The 19,548-nt window shown below is 43.0% G+C and overlaps 1 protein-coding gene across 2 annotated transcripts in view; it reads right to left on the bottom strand.

The window, feature by feature from the left end:
* The window catches only part of frem1b (Fras1 related extracellular matrix 1b), a 31,165-nt gene extending 18,407 nt beyond the window's left edge, over nucleotides 1–12,758 (bottom strand). Inside the window, exons 1-15 of one of the 2 annotated variants that reach the window (XM_058638163.1) lie at nucleotides 12,615–12,758; nucleotides 11,477–11,584; nucleotides 9,761–10,101; nucleotides 9,395–9,489; nucleotides 8,608–8,867; nucleotides 7,652–7,851; nucleotides 6,834–7,157; nucleotides 6,054–6,162; nucleotides 5,234–5,365; nucleotides 1,559–1,903; nucleotides 1,333–1,475; nucleotides 816–1,012; nucleotides 633–723; nucleotides 290–457; nucleotides 1–79 (exon numbers count right to left, since the gene is read on the bottom strand). The exon at nucleotides 1–79 is cut by the window's left edge and continues 130 nt beyond it. In XM_058638163.1, coding sequence (XP_058494146.1) covers nucleotides 1–79; nucleotides 290–457; nucleotides 633–723; nucleotides 816–1,012; nucleotides 1,333–1,475; nucleotides 1,559–1,903; nucleotides 5,234–5,365; nucleotides 6,054–6,162; nucleotides 6,834–7,157; nucleotides 7,652–7,851; nucleotides 8,608–8,867; nucleotides 9,395–9,489; nucleotides 9,761–9,988 — 2,371 coding nt within the window. In that variant the 5' untranslated portion in view covers nucleotides 9,989–10,101; nucleotides 11,477–11,584; nucleotides 12,615–12,758. The remainder of the gene's footprint in view (nucleotides 80–289; nucleotides 458–632; nucleotides 724–815; nucleotides 1,013–1,332; nucleotides 1,476–1,558; nucleotides 1,904–5,233; nucleotides 5,366–6,053; nucleotides 6,163–6,833; nucleotides 7,158–7,651; nucleotides 7,852–8,607; nucleotides 8,868–9,394; nucleotides 9,490–9,760; nucleotides 10,102–11,476; nucleotides 11,585–12,614) is intronic. The other variant, XM_058638164.1, reaches the window with a different exon arrangement.
* Between the last annotated feature and the right edge of the window lie 6,790 nt (nucleotides 12,759–19,548).

Genomic DNA, 19,548 nt, shown 5'->3' with positions numbered 1-19,548 from the left:
CCTGGTCTCGCACCAGGAGGTGCTCCTCGGTCACAAAGGCTGCTCCGCCTTCCTCCACACGGAGCAGGTTTGTGAAGGCCTGAGGATCCACAACAGAGGAGACCAGACTGACTAACGCTGTGGCATGAAGACGACACTGATACAAGTTCAAATTATGTGCCTTATATCCAGTTTTATGAATTGAAACTTAATGAATCCAATCGAGTGCTGACTCCCATTAAAAATCACAAATGTCCTCTGGGAGCAACAACAACAAACAGAAAGTCTTAGCTATTGTGTGACCTCTGACCTCTGGTGCCTGGTCGTCCACAGGAGTGATGGTGATGTTGAAGACGAGTCCGGAGACGGTGCCGCCGTGGTGGTCGCTGACAGAGAAGACAAACTGGACAAAGATCGGCTCCGGGCCGATGTCCTCCACAGGAGGCATGAAGGCCACTTTCATGTGGTTCACTGCATGCTGGGAAAAACAGTTTCACCATTTCATTTCCACTTCCTCTAAAGCTCAATATAGAGTGTCCAATCAATCACAGCAATGAGGACTGGGTACCTTGCTCAGAGGTAGCCCTGATCTGTCAGGATTCTAACTAGTAACACAATACATTCTGATTGTTGGATTATTTCAGGACGCAAACCTGTGTGAAGGACTTTAACACCGGCACCATGTGGTCTCTCTTCATGGCGTTGCTGGTGTCTGTGTAGAACAGACGTCCTGCGTCCATCAGCCTGAACACAGGAGAATCAAAGGTTCAGAAGAGCTTTTACGGCACATCACACAGCTCTGGAGTTGTTGAAGTTGTTGAAGGTCTCTTCCTTACCCAGGATGCATTGGGCTGAAGCAGGGCTGCGTGACGACGTAGGTCAGGTCAGTGCCTGGATGTTCTCTGTCTGTGAAGTGGAGGTGAGACTGAGCGATGTAAACCACGTCCGTCTCCTTCACCGTCAGAGAGCGTACGCTGCCGGACACTTCCACGGGCAGCTGGTCCTTCACGGGGAAAACATGGATCACCACAGTCTGGAAACACATGAAGAAGGAAATCCTAAAAATAAAACCTTCTGTGTTGAGATGAAGTCATCTGTCATTATTCAGTCCTTTTGTTATTGTTGTCTTGTAATGTGGTGGTTTTAAGGGATTTTTGTGATGACATTTTTCACTTAATGTAAAATAAGAGGTAAACAACAAGCTGTTCTTGTCTGAACAATATGACTTAAACATCTTTGTTTACTTTGCATGCTTTTATTGCGATGTGAGATCGTCCTCTGTGGATTCAAAGAGCACAGGTGGTGTAAACAAACCCAGTCACGTGACGTCCGGACCTTTACTGTTGGACTTACATATGTCTGGGAGAGGTTGGGCGGCTGGTGGCTGTCGGACAGCATGACATCGTAGGAGTCCTCAAACTGCTCGTCTCCTGAGTGCTGGTAGTAGATTTGACCCTGGAGAAGATCTCTCTGCAGGAAACTGTCCACTGGAACTCCTGCATGAGGAGAAAAGACACAGCACCGCTCCCGTCAGTTCCGTCTTCTTCCCAAAAAATGAATAGGGAGCCTCGACCCTCACCTGTATCCTGGCTGGAGGTCTTCCTGACCAGCTGGCCAGCTCGGGGGGAGGCGACCACCTGGTAGAGGATGTAGTCGTCGCTGGAGTCCAGGTCCGAGGCTAACAGCATGTACTCCTCCAGCCTCACGGCTCCGCCCTCCTGCACCTCAACTGCCACGTTGTTGATGAGGAAAGGCGGGGAGTCGTCCTTTGGCAGGATGTTGATGGGGAACTTGTGGCGGATGCTGTGGCGGCCGTCGCTGATGCGGAAGACGACGTGATCGCGTGTGGTGTCGCTGTCCGAGTGATGGTAGACGACTACGCCGTCCTTCAGGTCCCGCACGCGGAACATGAACGCCTTCCCACCTGGGAAAACACCAGAGGCGTAAGGGTGAAATGAACAAACCTGGAACACACAGAGGCTCTGCCATAGGGAGGGGACAGAGAACAGCACAAAGCATTGTGGGTGACGCTCGCGGACTTTGTCTTGGTAGTCCCTTGAGGAGACGTTAAAGAGGCAGCGATTCTGTTAGCAAAGCTCAATGAAACGTTCTTCTGTCACTGTTTCATAAAACAGCATCACCATCATCATCATCATCTCCCTGCCTCTTCCTCCTGTTTATGTCTGCACTCTGTCCTCCTGTTGGTCAACATCCAGAAGCACGTCGTACATGTCAGACTAATCTCAATCAGACCAAATCTCTGATCTTGGATTATGTCACACTACACGTCCGTTCATTGTTCCTGAACAAATCGCTTGAAAAATCAATTGGCAACTTTTAGTAACTTACTTTCTGTCAGAAAAGATTTTTTTTAAATGTCACCTCTGTACCATGTATAGCACCTCTGGTGGCCAGTGTCGACTTAACCAGAATATAAACTAGAACATAAAGAACAAAGATTTTTTCCATATAAATAACATGATTTTTGTCTGCAGCACCAGTAACAACAATTAGGGTTCAACACCAGGGTTAAGAGAGTCAGGGTCGTGTTATTGTTCAAGTCAAAGGGTAAGTTACACTAAATATTTAACCTTTTAACCTTTTGAAGCTTTTTTTCCCTGTCAAATTTATTTTAAACATTTCCCTGATGTGTAGTTTATGGTCATTAGAGCTCTACTAAAACAACACATTTAATGGTGGCATTAAGTTCAGGGGATTAAAGGGTGATTACAACAAAACCTTTTATTGTGAAAGGCTCATTTATACAGAATGAGTGTGAACTTGTTGATGTTTGTCAGTCGGAATGAAAATGAAAAACTTGTCTCTGTCCTACATTAATGAAATGTGGACCTCGTCCATCTGTCCGCTCTGCTGCTGCTGGCCTTCATCACACCATACAACGCTAACGTTAACAGCAGAGCATCACATGACTGGCAGCGTACTGGAAGACATGTGTTAGTGTCAGTGGACGACTCCGATTCCCAGCCAACACTTCGCACTTTGATTCAATTACCGTCACCGACACATGCATCCCCATGTTTTCTTTCTCCCATTGTCACTTGAAAATAACAAGTTTCTCTTAGCGCCTAAAGGCAGCGTGAGGCGCTGGCTGGCACCGGTGCCGTGAACACCAGTGGGGCAGAACGTGGCGTCCTTCCCTTCCCGGTGGCTGTCCCGTTGCCAGGACGGAGGCTTCCTGTCTATCCTGCGTGTGCCAGAGAGACAGAAGGCCAAGGTCAGCAGACAGATTGAGGGACGAACGGTCGCGAGCCCGAACCTCATTAGCAACTTTACCGAGGGGAACCGGCTACTGGTCCAAGTGATGGAAACAACTTGGTAATTGGGCCCAAAGGTGGCGTTGGGCAACAGGCCCATAGAGGGAGAAACGAGCTGGTACGACTGTGTGTGTGTGTGTGTGTGTGTGTGTGTGTGTGCGTGTTACGGAGAAAGAGACAGAATTTGTGGCAGGACAGGCAGCCGTCCATTTGGCTGAAGGCGTTGGACGGAGCCTGCAGTTTCTGTCCCTCTGCGATTTAGCGCCGCAGCATCGAGGGTCACCAGCAGCAGCAGCATCCTCCTGAGGTACAACCCCAGTGGAGGATCCACCAACTGCCTCCTTACAAGCCTCACAGTGCTCACAAAACTTTGGTCTCTGGACAACAGCAGCACAGAAACAGTAGTCTGAACCAACACAATCAAAAGTAGGGGTACAAGATAAGAACATTTCTGCCCCCTTTTCCTTCACTAGTACAATGATGTGCTTGAAAAAGCCAGAAATTTACCTTCAAAGTGAATTCCCTCAGAAGTACGAACCGATTTGTACCATTTTCACCCCAAAGAAAACATTCACGTGTCCATTTTCTTATACTTTTTCCTCTACGTGAGGGTCGGGGGGGTCGTCAGTATGTTGACCCACTTTTCAAATAAAATAAATGAATCAACGCAGTTCACTTTGTTTTTCATTTCTGTAATATCTAATAAATTGTATTTAACAAACCAATCATTTACAAGAGATTATAAATTTGATAAATTAATCCCGATTTTATTTTATGCTAATTTTATTTAATCTGTTAGAATTTGTTGGTTAAAAAAATTATTTGGTGACGTAAAAACTCGTCTCTCTAAAACTAAATTAAAATCATTGCAATTTGTTTGCTACCATGTCCAGCAAAATGTACATAGCACTGCTTTAAATATTACTGTCCAACATATCAGTAACACAAACACTATTTCTCATTCTTCGTGTTCTCACTCCACTGTTTGAGGTTGGAAAGTTCCAATAAACAAAGGTGTGACTGAAAATATATAAATCATTTTTAATGAAATTGTTAGAATCAGTCAGAAAACACACGGTCGTGTTGTGATACAGTAAAAACAGCCATGAAAGGTTAACTCTTTGCCTGAAGCCCCTCGAGGCCTCTGCACTCACACAACCCCTCCTCCGAGCTGGTAGCATGAAAACCTGTTTGGGGACAGTACATCTGCTCCCTGTGCACAGCGGCATGAAATGGCCTAAGTCCCTTCAATCTGCGCTGTCCCACTCCCCGTTTGAGACAAAGAAGTCGTCTCCCTATGCGCTGGGCTGGAAGGGACAGACATGGACGGAGAGATGAGCAGCAGCAGCAGCAGCAGCAGCAGCAGCCTCGGCGCTGCCACAGCCTCTGGCAAACAAAATGGCCACGGCCGCATTTTACAGCTGATTAGAAAACACATGCAGGGCCACAAGACATATGCTTCCCCAGCCACACCACGGTGCCTGACGGACGGGGAGACACATGGAGGAAAAAGGGCGGAAAAGGCCAGACGGCGCTCTCTGGGGGATTCCCAGAGCGGTGTTCCTGTCAGAATACCAGCACAGGACTAAAGAATCTGAGAGTGTGTACACTGACGCTCAGTTAACCATGGGTTTGGTACATGAAGGTTTAATGAAGTGATTCTAAGTCTAGAAATGTCTAAAAATACTATTCAAACAACACAACCGTCTACACCTGAACATCTAAACCATTAAAACCCAACTCAACCATTCAAACCAAACACAACCAAATGAAACCAAACACAAGGAAAAACAAAATCAACCGTTCAAAAATCAAACCAATGAAATTAAACACAACCTCTTCATCCAAACAAAAGTAAACACGACAAAGCAAACACGAGCCTCACTGCTGTATTTAATGACTGTTATGATGCAAAACATCATCATTTGCACTCAGATTCAATCATTACAGAGCAGTGCATTGACCCTTGACCCCCTCACCTCTGACACTGAGACGTCCGTGTAGTGGACCGTCCACAGCCACCAGGTTAACCGCGTCAATGTTGTCGTTGTCAACGATCTGCAGCTCCTCCCAAGTGATTGGTCGGGACTGACCCTCCAACAGATCCAGACCTGAAACACAGGAAAGAAAATGAATAACATCATGTGATTTTAACACTTTACAAAAATAAAGTTATAGTCCTCACTCTTCCAATACTTAAGGCTAAAAATGTTCATGTTTGAAAAGCAGCAATACTATCTAATGTTGTATTTTGTTCACACTAAGGCAAATTAAACTTGTTTTCTAAATATATTTTTGCTGTAATGGTATTATTAAATACTCAGAAACAGCAAGTACTCAAACTTTAAGTCACTGTACTCAGTCAGAAAAAAGTGGTATGAGTTCAAAATATAAATGCTTTAATCAAACAGGCAGGCAAAGACATTCACAGTAAAGAAGACCAACTAGACAATGAAACAGTTAAGATAGAAGTCCCAGAAAAATACCAACCATGTCCAAAAATCAAGAAGCAAACATTTGGAAAAATGAAGGGAACAAAAGAATCAAACACAATCTTACAGGAACATGTGCTGGACTGTTTATATACAGGTTGACCAGGTGAAAACAGCAGGGACATGAGGTGGGCGTGGTCAGGAAAATGGAGGGAAAACCAAACAAAGACAAGGAACAGGAAGTGGGGGAACAGACTCACCAAAATAAAACAGGAAATGCAAATAAACACGTGATTAAAGTAGTACACACAGAAGTTGTGTTTTAGTTTCAGTTTAAGTGATTTATAGAAGAACATTATGTACATACCCATGTTCCAGGAGACTCTGGGCGCGTTTGTGTCTGTTGTCCTGATGGAGATGTGAACCAGGATGGGTGGACTGGTCATGTAAGAACCGTCTATAGCCTGGAGCTCCACCTTACAATAAAAACAAACACACAAATCAATAAAATATTTTAAATGAATCATACTGTTAGCTTACTTAGTTTAGCTTACTGTGCTCCAAATATGTTGACATAGAATCAGTCAAAAAAACATGTTGTTCTGTTAAGATAAGATAAACTGTATTAATCCCTCAAAGGGGAAATTGACTGTTTCCATGACTGCAGACATTTTGAAGAAACAAACAGCCTTCATAACATGCATTATTTACATTATATGCATTATATACCACTTATCTAGTTTAAAATGTTATGTCCATATTTATTTATAATATAATAATTTTTGTCTATTTAATTTTCTCCTTTCATATCTTGTTGTCGGATAATTTTTTCATGCAAGGGGAAAACTGATATAAAATGATTTAAAATAAACTTATTAAAATCTACAGTAAAAGTACCTTAAATTAGATTTTTTTTTAAATGTAGATAAGGTGTGTAACACATGTAAACATTTCACATTTCAATTTTTTGCATTTGTATGTATTTAATATTGCTTATTTTATATCATGGTGTAATACCATCTGCTATCTAATCTAATCTTAATTTCTCTCTGCATTGAAACCCTCCGTGTTATCCTCATACATCTTTTTATATTATAATTTTTATTATTCAAATAATCTGTCAGAGCTGTAAAGCCACGTACGGTACCTCATAGTTCCTGCGCTGTGATTGGCTGTTGTTGGGCGGCTGGTAGGCCACCTTCATCTCGTGAAGGTCCGCCCAGGTGAAGGACCTGACGGGCTTGGTGTGGTCGTCCAGGTGGGTGACGTAGCCTTCGGGGGGCGGGACGGTGACGTTGAAAACCAACCTCTCCTGCGGGGTCTCGTGGTCCTCGGCGTCCAGCGCCGCGGTGGTGAGCGGTGTGAGGATGAACTGGTCCACCTCCAGGATGAAGGAGGCCATGAAGGCGGCGTGGGGGGGCTGGTTCTGCATCGCGCCGTGGATCAAAACGGGCAACCACACCGCCTCTGTCTGCGAACGGAGACAGAGAAGATAAAGTTGCCGTGTTTTCCTCAAACCTTTGTTTGCTTACTTTTTTCTGAGGACACTCATACACAGAAGATGTAGAAATCAACACATACTGCTGCTGCTGACTGTGATGATTGTGGTGCCAGTGATAACCCCCAAATAAACAATCAGATGTGTTAGAAATGACAGGTCTTTGTAAGAAAGACACGCGTCTAATGTGTTAACAAGATAAAAGAAAAAAACTTTTCTTTTTTATTCACGGTTGTAACATTTAGTTGATCCTTTTCTCCTGTTGACACGTCGTCAGAGCTGAGAACAGAACGCCGAAGTGCGATGTCACCTTCACGCTGCCAATAAACCTGTCTGCCATGCTAATCTCACTTGGACTAAATCCACATCCAACTTGACAGAAACGTGCGCAAAAAAGATCTTCCCTGAAAGTTTCCTGACAAAGTTTCATTTAGTCGCAGGTTAATTCAGGTGAACGTATGTCGTACTTCTAGCAGCGTCCGGGTGTTCTGCTCCCTCAGCTCCACCCTGATGGGGATGTAGTCGATCTCCGGGGACGGAGGGCTGAGGTGCTGGTACTTCAGACCTGAGCTCAGGAAGTCCTGGCAGCTGGTTTTGAGGAAACGGACTTCCTTGGTGTCATGAGGACAGGGTTTGTTTCCAGGACAGAGCCCCGCTGTCTCTCTGCCTGGACACAGTGGACAGAGAGGTCAGTGGTGGAGAACAGGAGCAGCTGTCACATCAACAATCATCTGCAGATTCAGGTTGGTGGGAAATTATCTGTTCCAATTAAATAGGAACAAACATTTTTCATAATTGACACCCGTTTCTGTGATTTTCAGCTTCATAAATGTGAGTATTTTCTGGTTTCTTTTTTTTATAACATATAAAATCCTCAAAAATTAATAATTTTGTTTTTTGGACAAACATCAGACATTTGAGATCATTTCTTTCCATGTTTGAGAAACACTGATCAACACTTTTTAACCCTGTATTAAATGCACCAATCACAGATTTCCAATTCAGAGAGAGAAGGCGGTTCTATTGGATGTTCTAAAACAGTTTTCTGCCTTCAGTGGAAAAAAGATGGTTATAAACAACTGGGATCTCAGCTGGACCCTGGACGCATCGCCAGTCCATCACAGAGACATAGAGACAATCAGCCATTCACTCTCACACCTACGGTGAATGTAGAGAGTCTAATTTGACTAATGCCCAAATCTGCCTGTTTTTGGACTGAGTGAACCCGGGTCTAATTTGGCTCACTGTGGTTCAAATGAGTTGACGTAGAATCAGTCACAATCCCGGTGGAGCAAAAATATGTACTCCTGTACTGCAGGGGGAGCTCTGTAGAGTTAAAGGTGAAAAACCTTCCAGACTTGGAATAAAACACACGTCAGTTTGAGGAAAGATTCACAGTGACTCGTGTCTGAATGTGATGTACCTTTCCTCAGCACAGCGTCCCCCTCCCTCACCAGTTGACCCAGAGCAGGGACGTTGGTGTCGGCGGTCAAGAGTCTGACTGTGCAGACCACGTCGTCTGAAGTCGCGATGCGGATCACGGAGCCGTCGATGGCGTTGGATAAAGCGTAGAACTGAGGAACCACCAGAGGAACACTGCCCAGCTCCACCACACCAGGACCTGAGTCCAGCACCCGCACGGGAAGAACCACCGTCTCCACCAGTGTTTCTGAAGACGTGAACCTCCACAGAAACAATACACAGCACCACAGTGAGTCACATGGATGTGGGTAAAAACTGTTATGACATTTATTGGTGAAGTATCCCTCACTCTTCCCTTCCAGGTGTGCTGGAGAAACTGCCTAAGCAGAGATGACCTGTCTCCTGATATGATTATCAGGGTTCCCACATCTTGGTTGACATCAAATTCAAGGACTTTCCAGGACCAATTCCCTCAAATTCAAGCACAGAGTGTGCTGACACAGGGAGGACTATGTTGTCATAGACCTAGCATCAGTAATACCCACACATAAACACCCTTTTTAAGCATTTTATTCTTTAATTTGATCATTCATTTTATTCAGACATTCATCTGGATTAAAAATGAATCACGTCCTGTGTGCAGAACGATCTAAACGCTGCTGTATGGAGAGACACAGAGGGAGTCGTGTGGAGCTGAAAGACTTAATCGACTGTGTGTGTTACGTACTGCACCTTTAATGTTCTCACTGATGCTGACAGCACACACACACACACACACACACACACACCTGTAGACTCTGAGCATCACAGTGTCCTCGTCCAGCAGTGGACTGCCACTGTGGACATATTTGACTTCGTTCTCAAGGAAACTGCAGTCGAACACCTGCAAACAACACAGAGCAAAAACACATCACAGTGTACTTCTACTTCTACTACTGCTACTACTACAACTGAACTACTACTACTACAACTGAATTACTACTACTACTACTGCTGCTACTACAACTGCTACTGCTACTACTGCTACTACTACAAATTTACTACTACTAATACTACTGCTGCTACTGCTACTACTACTACTACTACTGCTACTATTACTACTACTGCTACTGCTACTGCTACTACTACTACGACTACAGCAGGTGTGTCCTCACCTGAGGTGTCAGCCTCCCCACTCTCTGCGTGACCGGCTCGTTCATCACCACCTCTACTTTACAGTCCGCTGTCGGCTCCACGTTGATCTTCAGGTCCTTCTGTGTGACGAACACTGAGCGCCCCCTGGTGACCTGCACACCCGAGTTTACCACAACTAACGTCCCGTCACAGACGGCCGCCACCACCATCAAGGCGAGCAGCCACGACCACACGGGGACAGCGGCCATTTTGTTTCACAGTTTCAGATGAGGAAATATTTGTCCTGAGGGAAACTTGTCTCAGTTCTTTAACATTGTCCTGTCAGTCTGTCTCCACCCACATCCTCATCCCTCACCACAACCTGCAGCAGGGAAACAAGTAAAAAAGTTTATATAGAGATGCTAAAACATGGTGTTTATGTGTGGGTATTGCTGAGGTGTGGAGTACCACAAGGTTCAGTTCTAGGACCGATCCTCTTCTGTATTTACAGGCTTCAATTACTCAACATCAATGTGCATTTAGATCAGAAACTATTAATGTTCTTCAACTTTTCAGTCTACTTATAGCTCAGTCTTAGTTCATTTAATAGCATCTTCTATTTTTTGTCTACCCTTAATGTTTGTTTTTATTAATCATTTTAGCTTTAGTACTTTTATTTTTGTCAGTTTTACCTTCATTAGTATAACCCTTTATTAAGCTTTTTGAGGATATTGTCTATTTTTCATTTTATTTATTAATATATACGTATTTTTAATATTCTTTTGTTCCCCTAGTTGCTGATTTTGGCAGATTTATGACAGCATGTCCTCATTTCTGCTTATATTTGAATATTAATGTGTTAATCTTATGTGTTGGCTGGGATTGTTGATGTTTGATGAAGCCCTTTGAGTTGTATGAAAGGTGAGATATAAATAAAGTATGATTGATTGATATCATAAACAGTCAAAATGCAACACAAAATAATCTTAATCTTCTCCAGTTCTACAATCCAAAACTCCCAACATGCACCTGACTGGCCCGACTGCTCTCCTCACGACTGCAAACTTCTGGCCGGAAAACGCTTTCATCCTCCATTACACTTCAAACTAAATCCCCCCCCCCCCCGCAGGAAACAGGAGGTTAATCTGCGTGACCCTGCAGAGGTGCTGGAGGTGGCATGGGACGGGTGGAGCAGGGGAGGGGAGGTGTGTGTTTTTTAGGATCAAAGCAGCTCAGCAGCTGGAGTTGGCGTGTCACATCCCGCTTCAGTTTTCTTGTGTGTCAGCTGAGTGAGAGTTAGATCTGATCCACACGGATACAGAACTTTTCAGAAGTTCTCCGTAAACACGGCGTCCTTTCAAGAAATATCATCATACACACAAATTCCCCCAAATCAACTCCAAACATTGAGGTACATATGCCAGGCCTGTATGTGGCGCTGTAGCAGCCAAGTTTGGCTCGGTTGGGCCTTTTAATCAGGATGATATTTGCCATTTAAAAGAGACAATGACAATCATCGTTTTCCCAAAGTTATTGGTATCAGTATTGGTTACACATGAAAACTCAAGGCCGTGTTTGAGATTTTTTCACTATGTCTTATTTTCCACAAATAGCGTTTTGCAGCTCCTACAAATGCCAGTTCTTTGTAGATAAAAAACTTGATACAATACAAATTGATACAATACAAATCTTTGCTGATTCTTCTAAACTCGTTCTCGTTTATACGGCCCTAAAAGTAATCTGTTTGTAAATCTCACCTGGACTTCCTGACGTCTGGTTCCTCTGCAGAAACGACTGAATGTTGGACTCCTTAAACGTTGAATGATCCAGCAGCTGCAGTGATTGCTGCTGGAAGTGACTCACTACTGTTGAATGGGACACACACACACACACACACACACACACAGAGAGGGAATAGTGCAGCTCTGAGGTTAATGAAACAGTTCTGAATGAAGCGGGATAATTAACTTCAGATTTGACCACAGTCAGACCCACACAGCCCTTTGAACACTGACGCTGGCTGTTTACAAGCTCTGTCTTTAGATGGTAACTGGATCCAAATTGAACTGCGCTGACTGCTCTCCCATTAAACAGTGAAGCAGCACAAGACACGGCGACACAGTCGTTCTACTACAGCTACTAATGCTACGAGGACAACTAGTGAAAACAGACCAAGTGGCATCAGATCATCACTGTGAAACCTTCAATTTGTTGAGGAGCAGGGGTGGAGCCTGACCAAAACTTTGTCCACTGCTCGTCCACCATCACCTGCAACATTGGACAATATTGTACTAGCTGTCAATCATGTGGCGTCCATGCCCCATTAAATGCTATGCTTTACGGTCTTTTTAAATTTAAATGAAACCTTGGTCTCCAAAGAGGACGTCACGACCTGGAAGAAGTGATTAAAACCCATTAACTCTTTGGGAAAATGTTGTTCAAGTGTTTACAAAAAACTACTGTTAACACACTCAACATTAACCACTGAAGTTACTCTTTAGTGCACAGCAAACAGAATGATTCAGAAATGTCTCCTGCCAACATGGCGGTGTAAACAAAGTGAGTCACGTGACGCCTGGAGCTCTATAGGCACGTGTACCCGTCCATACAGTGTCTGTTTGTCTGTTTGTCTGTTTGTCCTGCTGCTCCAGTCACATCCTCAGTCCCCAAACACCAAAGAGACACTTTCATGAACAAACACGAGGGACTAAACGTAGACACAGGACATGAAGGCAGAAGAATGAGATGATAGATGAAGGAAAATCTGTGAATCTGTGGTTCTTTTTTTGTTCCAGGCCTGTTAGAGGTGTGTGTTGGCATGCAAATGCACACACGTGTGTGTGTGTGAGTGTGTAAAAGTGTACGTTAAAGTGTGTGAGCTTGCCTGGCACATACCTCCAGTTGTTGGGAGCTTGAGTTCCTTCTCCTGTTCTTCTTCACCTTCTCCAGCAGCTCAGAGGAAGAGGAATGCTGTCACACATAACACTTCACACTCACCGTTTGCCACCACCCCCCATTCAACAGCTTACCGTTGCCCCCCCCAACCTCAAAAACCCCACCACCACCAACACCACCCCGAGACGTCTGGCATCCAACAACAAACACAGAGAGAGAGAGAGAGAGGCAAAGAGGGGGTAAACTGTGTGACAGGGGAAACAAAGAGAGAGAGGGAGCAACTTTCCAAGACTGTTTGAGTCCTAATGCCAAAACCACAGCGAGAGAGAGAGAGAGACAGAGACAGAGAGAGAGAGAGAGACAGAGAGAGAGAGAGAGAGAGACGAGAGACAGAGGGAGAGAGGAAATGTGCAGTGAGTTTTCCAGGACTTTTATTTTTATAGCCCCCTGTCACTGAGCCTCCATGTCTTTATTTCTCCATGTCTCCATGTCTCCATGTCTCTCTGGGACACACATACTTGTGAAAATCTGCCTGTTGCGTTCATTTGCGATCAGTTAACAAGGAGAAAAACACAGTTTTTATGATTTAGACGTCTCTGTGTTTTAGTGCTCCGGTGTTCTGTGTCGATATAAAATGAAAACACAACGGTGTGGATGCAGCCTCAGTTTCATCAGTCAAACATTCTATAAACCTTTAAATTACCTCACATATGACGTTTTTATGGAGCTTAAGCTGTTTCATATCCATCTAACTACTGGGCAAGCTAACTAGCATATATTTAGCTACACAAATATTCAAGCTATCTATCTATCTATCTATCTATCTATCTATCTATCTATCTATCTATCTATCTATCTATCTATCTATCTATCTATCTTTTTTGAGCATGCTAACTAGCATCTGGTTACCAATATAGCTTTCTTCTTAGCAAACTAGCTAGGTATCTAACTCGCCATCTATCGTTTGAGTAAGCTAACCAGCATCTGTTTATGTAGCTATCTAGTTCACTAAGAACTGGCTAAGTATCTAACTATCTATCCAAGTTAAGATAACTAGCATCTATTTAGCCACCTAGCTGTCAATCAATCTGTCTATCTATTAAGCAAGTAAGCAAGCATCTATTTATTTAGCTAGGTAGCTGTCTAGCATCTGTTTAGCTAACTACCATCTATCAATTTATCTACAGAAAACAAACAAGCTAAAAACAGTACGTTAATAAAGGTACAAAGTTGTTGTTTTTTATTAGTTTGTCAGCCATTTTCTTTTTTCACAGTTACATTTTTGGGAAATTATCTCCCTAAAGAGCATAAAGCAAGTGGTGGTTCGGGGCTAGAATGGGAACAAATATATAAAAAAAGAAAATTTGACAGGTTTAAGAAGAGTCAAATTGACCCTTTAAAGGCCTTTAATCCTTCTTAATCCAGAATCAGATGTCCCAGATGTAAAATCTGTGCAAAGGTGTGTCCGAGATTGGGATTTTCTCTAATCTCGAGTGCACAGAGCCGAAGCAGCTGGTGTAAATCCATTAAAAAATGATTATTCTTCAAAGTTTGTGTCTCAGTGATGCTGTTGGTGGTAAGTGGTCTTTTACAGTCTGTTGTCCTCATTAATCCTCGGGTTAACACACAAACACAGGTCTCTCCCCCACTGAGGTGCTGCTCACAACTGAATGAAAGCAGCAGAGCTGACCTGTTGACCTCTGACACACGCACACACACACACACACACACACACACACATTTCATGACAGTATCTGACAAAGCTGCATGTTATTGTGAGCTCTGGCAGTTTTGCTGAAAACTTGTTTGAAATGAATGACATTAAAATATTCTTTATTTTACGTGTGATGCATGAAAACTCACCAGGAAACAGGAACATGTTCCAAGGAAGCATGTTTCCTTCACAGGGAGCAGTGAGGAAATGGAGGAACCAGGCACATTTTTTATATTTTTTACTCAAGAGGTTTTACTTTATGAAAGTATAGGAACCATCGAGGTGAACCTTCTCGTCCACTGATGACAAAAACTGCTGTCAGTTTATGTACTTACTAAAAATTATCTGATGGCTCTCTTACAGTTTATATTGTATATGTACAGTATATGTACATATAGATATATATATATATATAGATACACAATATAAACACATGACGCAAGATTATCTCTAGTGAAAGGCTAAGGTAAGGGAATGCATTGTGTGTGTGTGTGTGTGTGTGTGTGTGTGATGACTGTGAAAACCATCCAGGAGGAAGGAAATCTGTTCTCTTGCTTACTCTCCTGTCATTTGTCTTTTCTCTGACATCTTGTTTTGCTGTTTTACAACACGGTTAAGTTAAGTTAAGTTAAGTTAGGGAACAGCTCCTGTGTGAAAACGACAGAAATGAAAACTAACTCTTCTCTCAGCTGCAGGTCACTAAGGTCAGGCAGCTGTCAGACATCATCAGGTCACACCTGAGGATTCAGGAAATCACTATTTATTTATTTGAACGCCTGAAAATGAAAATTACATTCAAATTTTCAACATTGCTACATATATATTCTGCTCACAGATTAAAAAAATAAAGTATATTAAACGGCTTGATTGTAATGTTGGCATGTATGACTGGGTTTCTGTGACGGTCTGCATTTATAATTCATAGTTATGTGATTATATAAAGGCCACTGGTTTCTGTGTTTCTGTGTCATGGCTGTTTTTATCCTCAAAAGATTTAATTAATGCAACTTTGTTGCCTTTGGCTCCAATTATTTCATCTTTATTAGTCACATTAAGACGGGAAACATGCTTGATTATAACTGTGGAACCTGACGATAATCCAGTTCAATACATGGACTAATTTAATCTATTTACTCCGTGAAAATCCCAGATTCTGTGTGACTTTCTGAAGGAAGATTCCAAAAGAAGAAGATTGTCGGGTCGTGACCTCGGCAGAAAGTTGTGTAAAAGTGGAGGCATGTCTGTCAGAGTGGATTTACTTTTATTTTGAAGGGTCAGAGCCAGAGAAATGTCGACTTCCACTTGATTGTCCGGCGCTCGCTGATCATTTCTGACTGCTTACCCTTTGCGTGGTGACTTTGGACTTTGCCACAGCGTTTGGCCCCGCGCCCACCTCCTCGGCCCCCGGGGGCCCCTGTCAGCCCCCGACGCCGTGACTACTCCACTGCCTGAAATTAATTTCCCTTCCTCACTGACCCATGATTTAATCCTGGAACATTGTGCCGACAAGAAGAATCCTGCTTTCAGACGAGTTACTTTCAACTTGGAGAACATTTTCAGTGAATTTTCTCTGGGAGTTGAACGTGCAGATGTTTTACAGTAAAACTGTGTTGTTGGTTTTTTAATAATTTACCCTTTGTTAGTTACTGAATAATACTAACTATTTGAAAAAGATCTTTATTTCTACAGTAAAACTGTGTGCTTTTACATTTTATGACATTAAAATTTAAAGTTATTTACCATTTCTTGGATAGGTATACGGAAATCAGCATTATATGCAATTTAAACAGAAAAATATTGTTAATTTAAGAGTAATTATGATATTTCCTATTTTTAAAACAAAACTGTAGGGTAAGGTAACCCTAACCCTTACCCTAAAACATTCAACTAATTTACTGTTTCTTAGACAGAGTAATCCATAAAAATATTGTACATTAAATAGAATAATTATGATATTTCCTCAATATTCTAATAAATTCTTAGTTTAAGGCAGAGTAACCCAAGAAGAAGATTGTGCTTTAAATAGAATAATGCTGTTCATTTTAGAGTCACTTCATGTCTTTATTTTTTTACAGTGTATTGCTGTTTCTGTGGACTTTTCCTCTCTTTCCCCTCTGTTTTTAAAGCTCTGTGGGACATAAAAGTTAGAATCAAAGACATTCATGTGGAGTTGAATGTTTATCAGGTGAACAGTCCACACCTCAAACACACACACACAGATTAAGTGAGAGATTAAAGCATTTTATGTTTGGACACTGGACCCACACCACTGTGTGTGTGTGTGTGTGTGTGTTGGCAGGAGAACCAGCCTTGTGGCACCGGTTCAGCCCATGAAGAGCTGGAGCTGCGTCCACAGGCAGTGGAAGACATCTTTATTCAGAGAGTCAGTGAATATTCAGTGGAATATTCCTTCCATCATTACTGTCTGTTTATGAGCTCCATATGTCACATGGGCTGAATTAACAACAGTGTTGCCACGACAACCAAACCAATGAGGAATGAAGCTAATGATCATTATTTTATTTTTTTTCAATCAAGAGTGAGAAACTAAAAGTATGATCTGAAAATATCATTAAAGAAAATAAAATAAAATCAGTGATGACGTCACCCGCGCAGTATTTTTGTTTAAATACTCAGAACGTACTCAAGAACTGTTTTGAATTGACATTGTGAGGCTAAGTTTCATTGACATCAGAATTCGGAAGTCAGAGGTGTCAGAGTGACGTCACCTCCAGGTTATCTGTGTTCCAGAAACGAGAAACGAGATATGCAACCATATCCCGGGCTAGCCACTGTTAGCAATAACAGTCAATCACAAGACTCTACGTGTATGCAACATGTCTGTGGTTAAAAAAGAAACATTAATATGCTTCACGACTGATTTACTGTGAAACAAACACGACATGAGTGCTATTAATGGTAAAGTAGTAGCAGTGTTTGTATGGTGGAATCTTAAGTTGGGGTTCAATTCAATTCAATTCAATTAAAAAAACGTTATTGTCCCCCAAGGGGAAAGGGGTTGGTGTGGTAGGGACAAGATTTCCCCCTGGGGAAATGACAGGAAATTAAACATTAGCTAGATAATATGCTCACGCGAACATGCTAACCGCTAGCGCACATGCTAACAACTTGATAGAAACAGTGAATCAATGAGGCAGTGATAAAAAAAAAAACTGTGTCCGTTCCCTTACCCGACCTTCAGGTGAACTTTAGGCGAACAGGGCAGAGCTGCCGCTTCACCAGGAGGGGGAGCCATTTCAACACTGATACCTGTAAACAAGAGACAAACATGAGTAGCATGCTAACCACCTACAGTATGGATGTTGGGTGTGTCTGATGCCTGGTACTTGACCTTCAGAACCGACCGGACCCGAGTCTGTAATGACCGACATGTTTGTTTGTGATTTAATTTGATTGGCTAGCACCGGCGACTGGGTGGATGCTAGTTTGTGCCATCACTTGAAAGAGAGTGTGTGAGTGAATGAGCAGCAGTTTCAGTTTCAGTCAAATCCTCCACGTTGTTCGTGTGAGTGAGTGAGTGAGTGAGTGAGTGAACGTCAACAAGTGAGGAGCTTCTGGATCTGTCTCTCAGGACATTTAGTCCCATTATAGAGTCACACTGGTAACCAGTGGAGGCTGAGAGTCACACTGAGAACCTGTCAGCTTCAATACATCACAGCAAGTGAGTGACTCACACACACACACACACACACACACACACGCACTCACACACACACACACACACAGAGGCCTGAAGCAAGCCTGGCCGCGGGTGTGAGGTGAATCCAGACAACTGGGTGAGAAGATAAAATACCTTTTCTGGAATTAAAACTGACCTCATCTGGACCAGTCCTTGTGGAGACTAAAAACCTGGTCCTGATAAGGCAGAACCTCATATGTGAGGAACTGGTTAAAGTTTAGGATTTGAATCGTGGTAAGGTTAAGGTTGGAGATAAAACCTTGTTCATAGAAATGGAAGCCAAAGCAGAGTCCTGAGAAGAATAGCTGTGTGAACCTCAGTGGGGTCAGTTTAGAGGTCAGACCCTCCCTGGCAGCAATGAGGAGGGAGGAGCTCATCCTCAGATTATGCAGATTAGGCGTCGTTTTGATGCAAAACAAACCGGACTGGCCACTAATGTTTCTCCAGTCGTGAAAGGGCGAGACTCCCTGGGAGAAATACCAGGACAAGAGAGAGAGAGGGTGGAGGAAGGAGCAAGGGAGTCTGGGTAATAAGCGGCGTTTCCTGCAGCGTTATACATTATCATATTTCCACGTAATTAGTTGTTTTTTCCACATGAAATGAGGAAGCGGCTCGACAGTGCGTTCACTGCTGCGAGGACCACCCCCTCCGTCCCCTTCTGATACCGAGTGATGACCTCTGACCTTTTCCCCTCACATCAGTGACCAAACATCCTCATGTACTCACACACACAATCATAAACACCCAACAACAGCCTGCATCGGCCTGTAAGTGATGAGGGATCTGATTAATATGTAACTGTGGGTTCATTAGTGACAGTGATCTAACAGGAGCCTGTAGGGTGATCTGCTTCAACCAGGATCACCAGCATCACCAGGATCACCAGAGCACATGGCAGGAGAACCTGGGCAAACAACCAAACACATGCATGATATTAAAATGGTTCTGGGTTCAGCTGCAGGCCTGTGTATAAGACCCAGAGGAGTGTGATATCACTCCAGACCTGAGGGGAGTCATTCCGTTTCCACTGCACACAAACTACAAGTGAATTCATCACTGAAATCACCAAAATCAACCAGATTTTACACCAAAGAAATGTTGAAAAACTTAATTTAGTCCGTGAGTCATTGTCAGGAATGATTCTTTAAAAGTTGAATCACATGAATGAACTGATCCTCGTACCAAAGAAAAACAAAAAAAAACCTTTCAGACAAACTGCTTTGAGACAGTTTAAGGTATTTAAACAGTGTGTTACAGGTGAGCATGCTAACGTGCTCACCTGCTGCTCGCCTGCTGCTCACTTGGGTAAAATCTGGATGAATTTGAGCCGGGTCAGCTCTGTGGATCTTCTACGCCGTGTTTTCACAGTAGCCCACAGTGAAAACTAAAACATCAGGACACACGGGTTCTCCAACACATATGGAACTCTTTTAACTTCACTAATAAATGTTAAATGCTAAATCTTACACAACCTATCCCTAATGCAGTGAGTTGTAAATGTCCAGACATCGCAGAGGTAA

This window comes from Solea solea, chromosome 9, assembly GCF_958295425.1.
Source record: "Solea solea chromosome 9, fSolSol10.1, whole genome shotgun sequence".
NCBI lineage: Eukaryota > Metazoa > Chordata > Actinopteri > Pleuronectiformes > Soleidae > Solea > Solea solea.
This window is presented reverse-complemented; position numbering and strand designations above follow the sequence as displayed.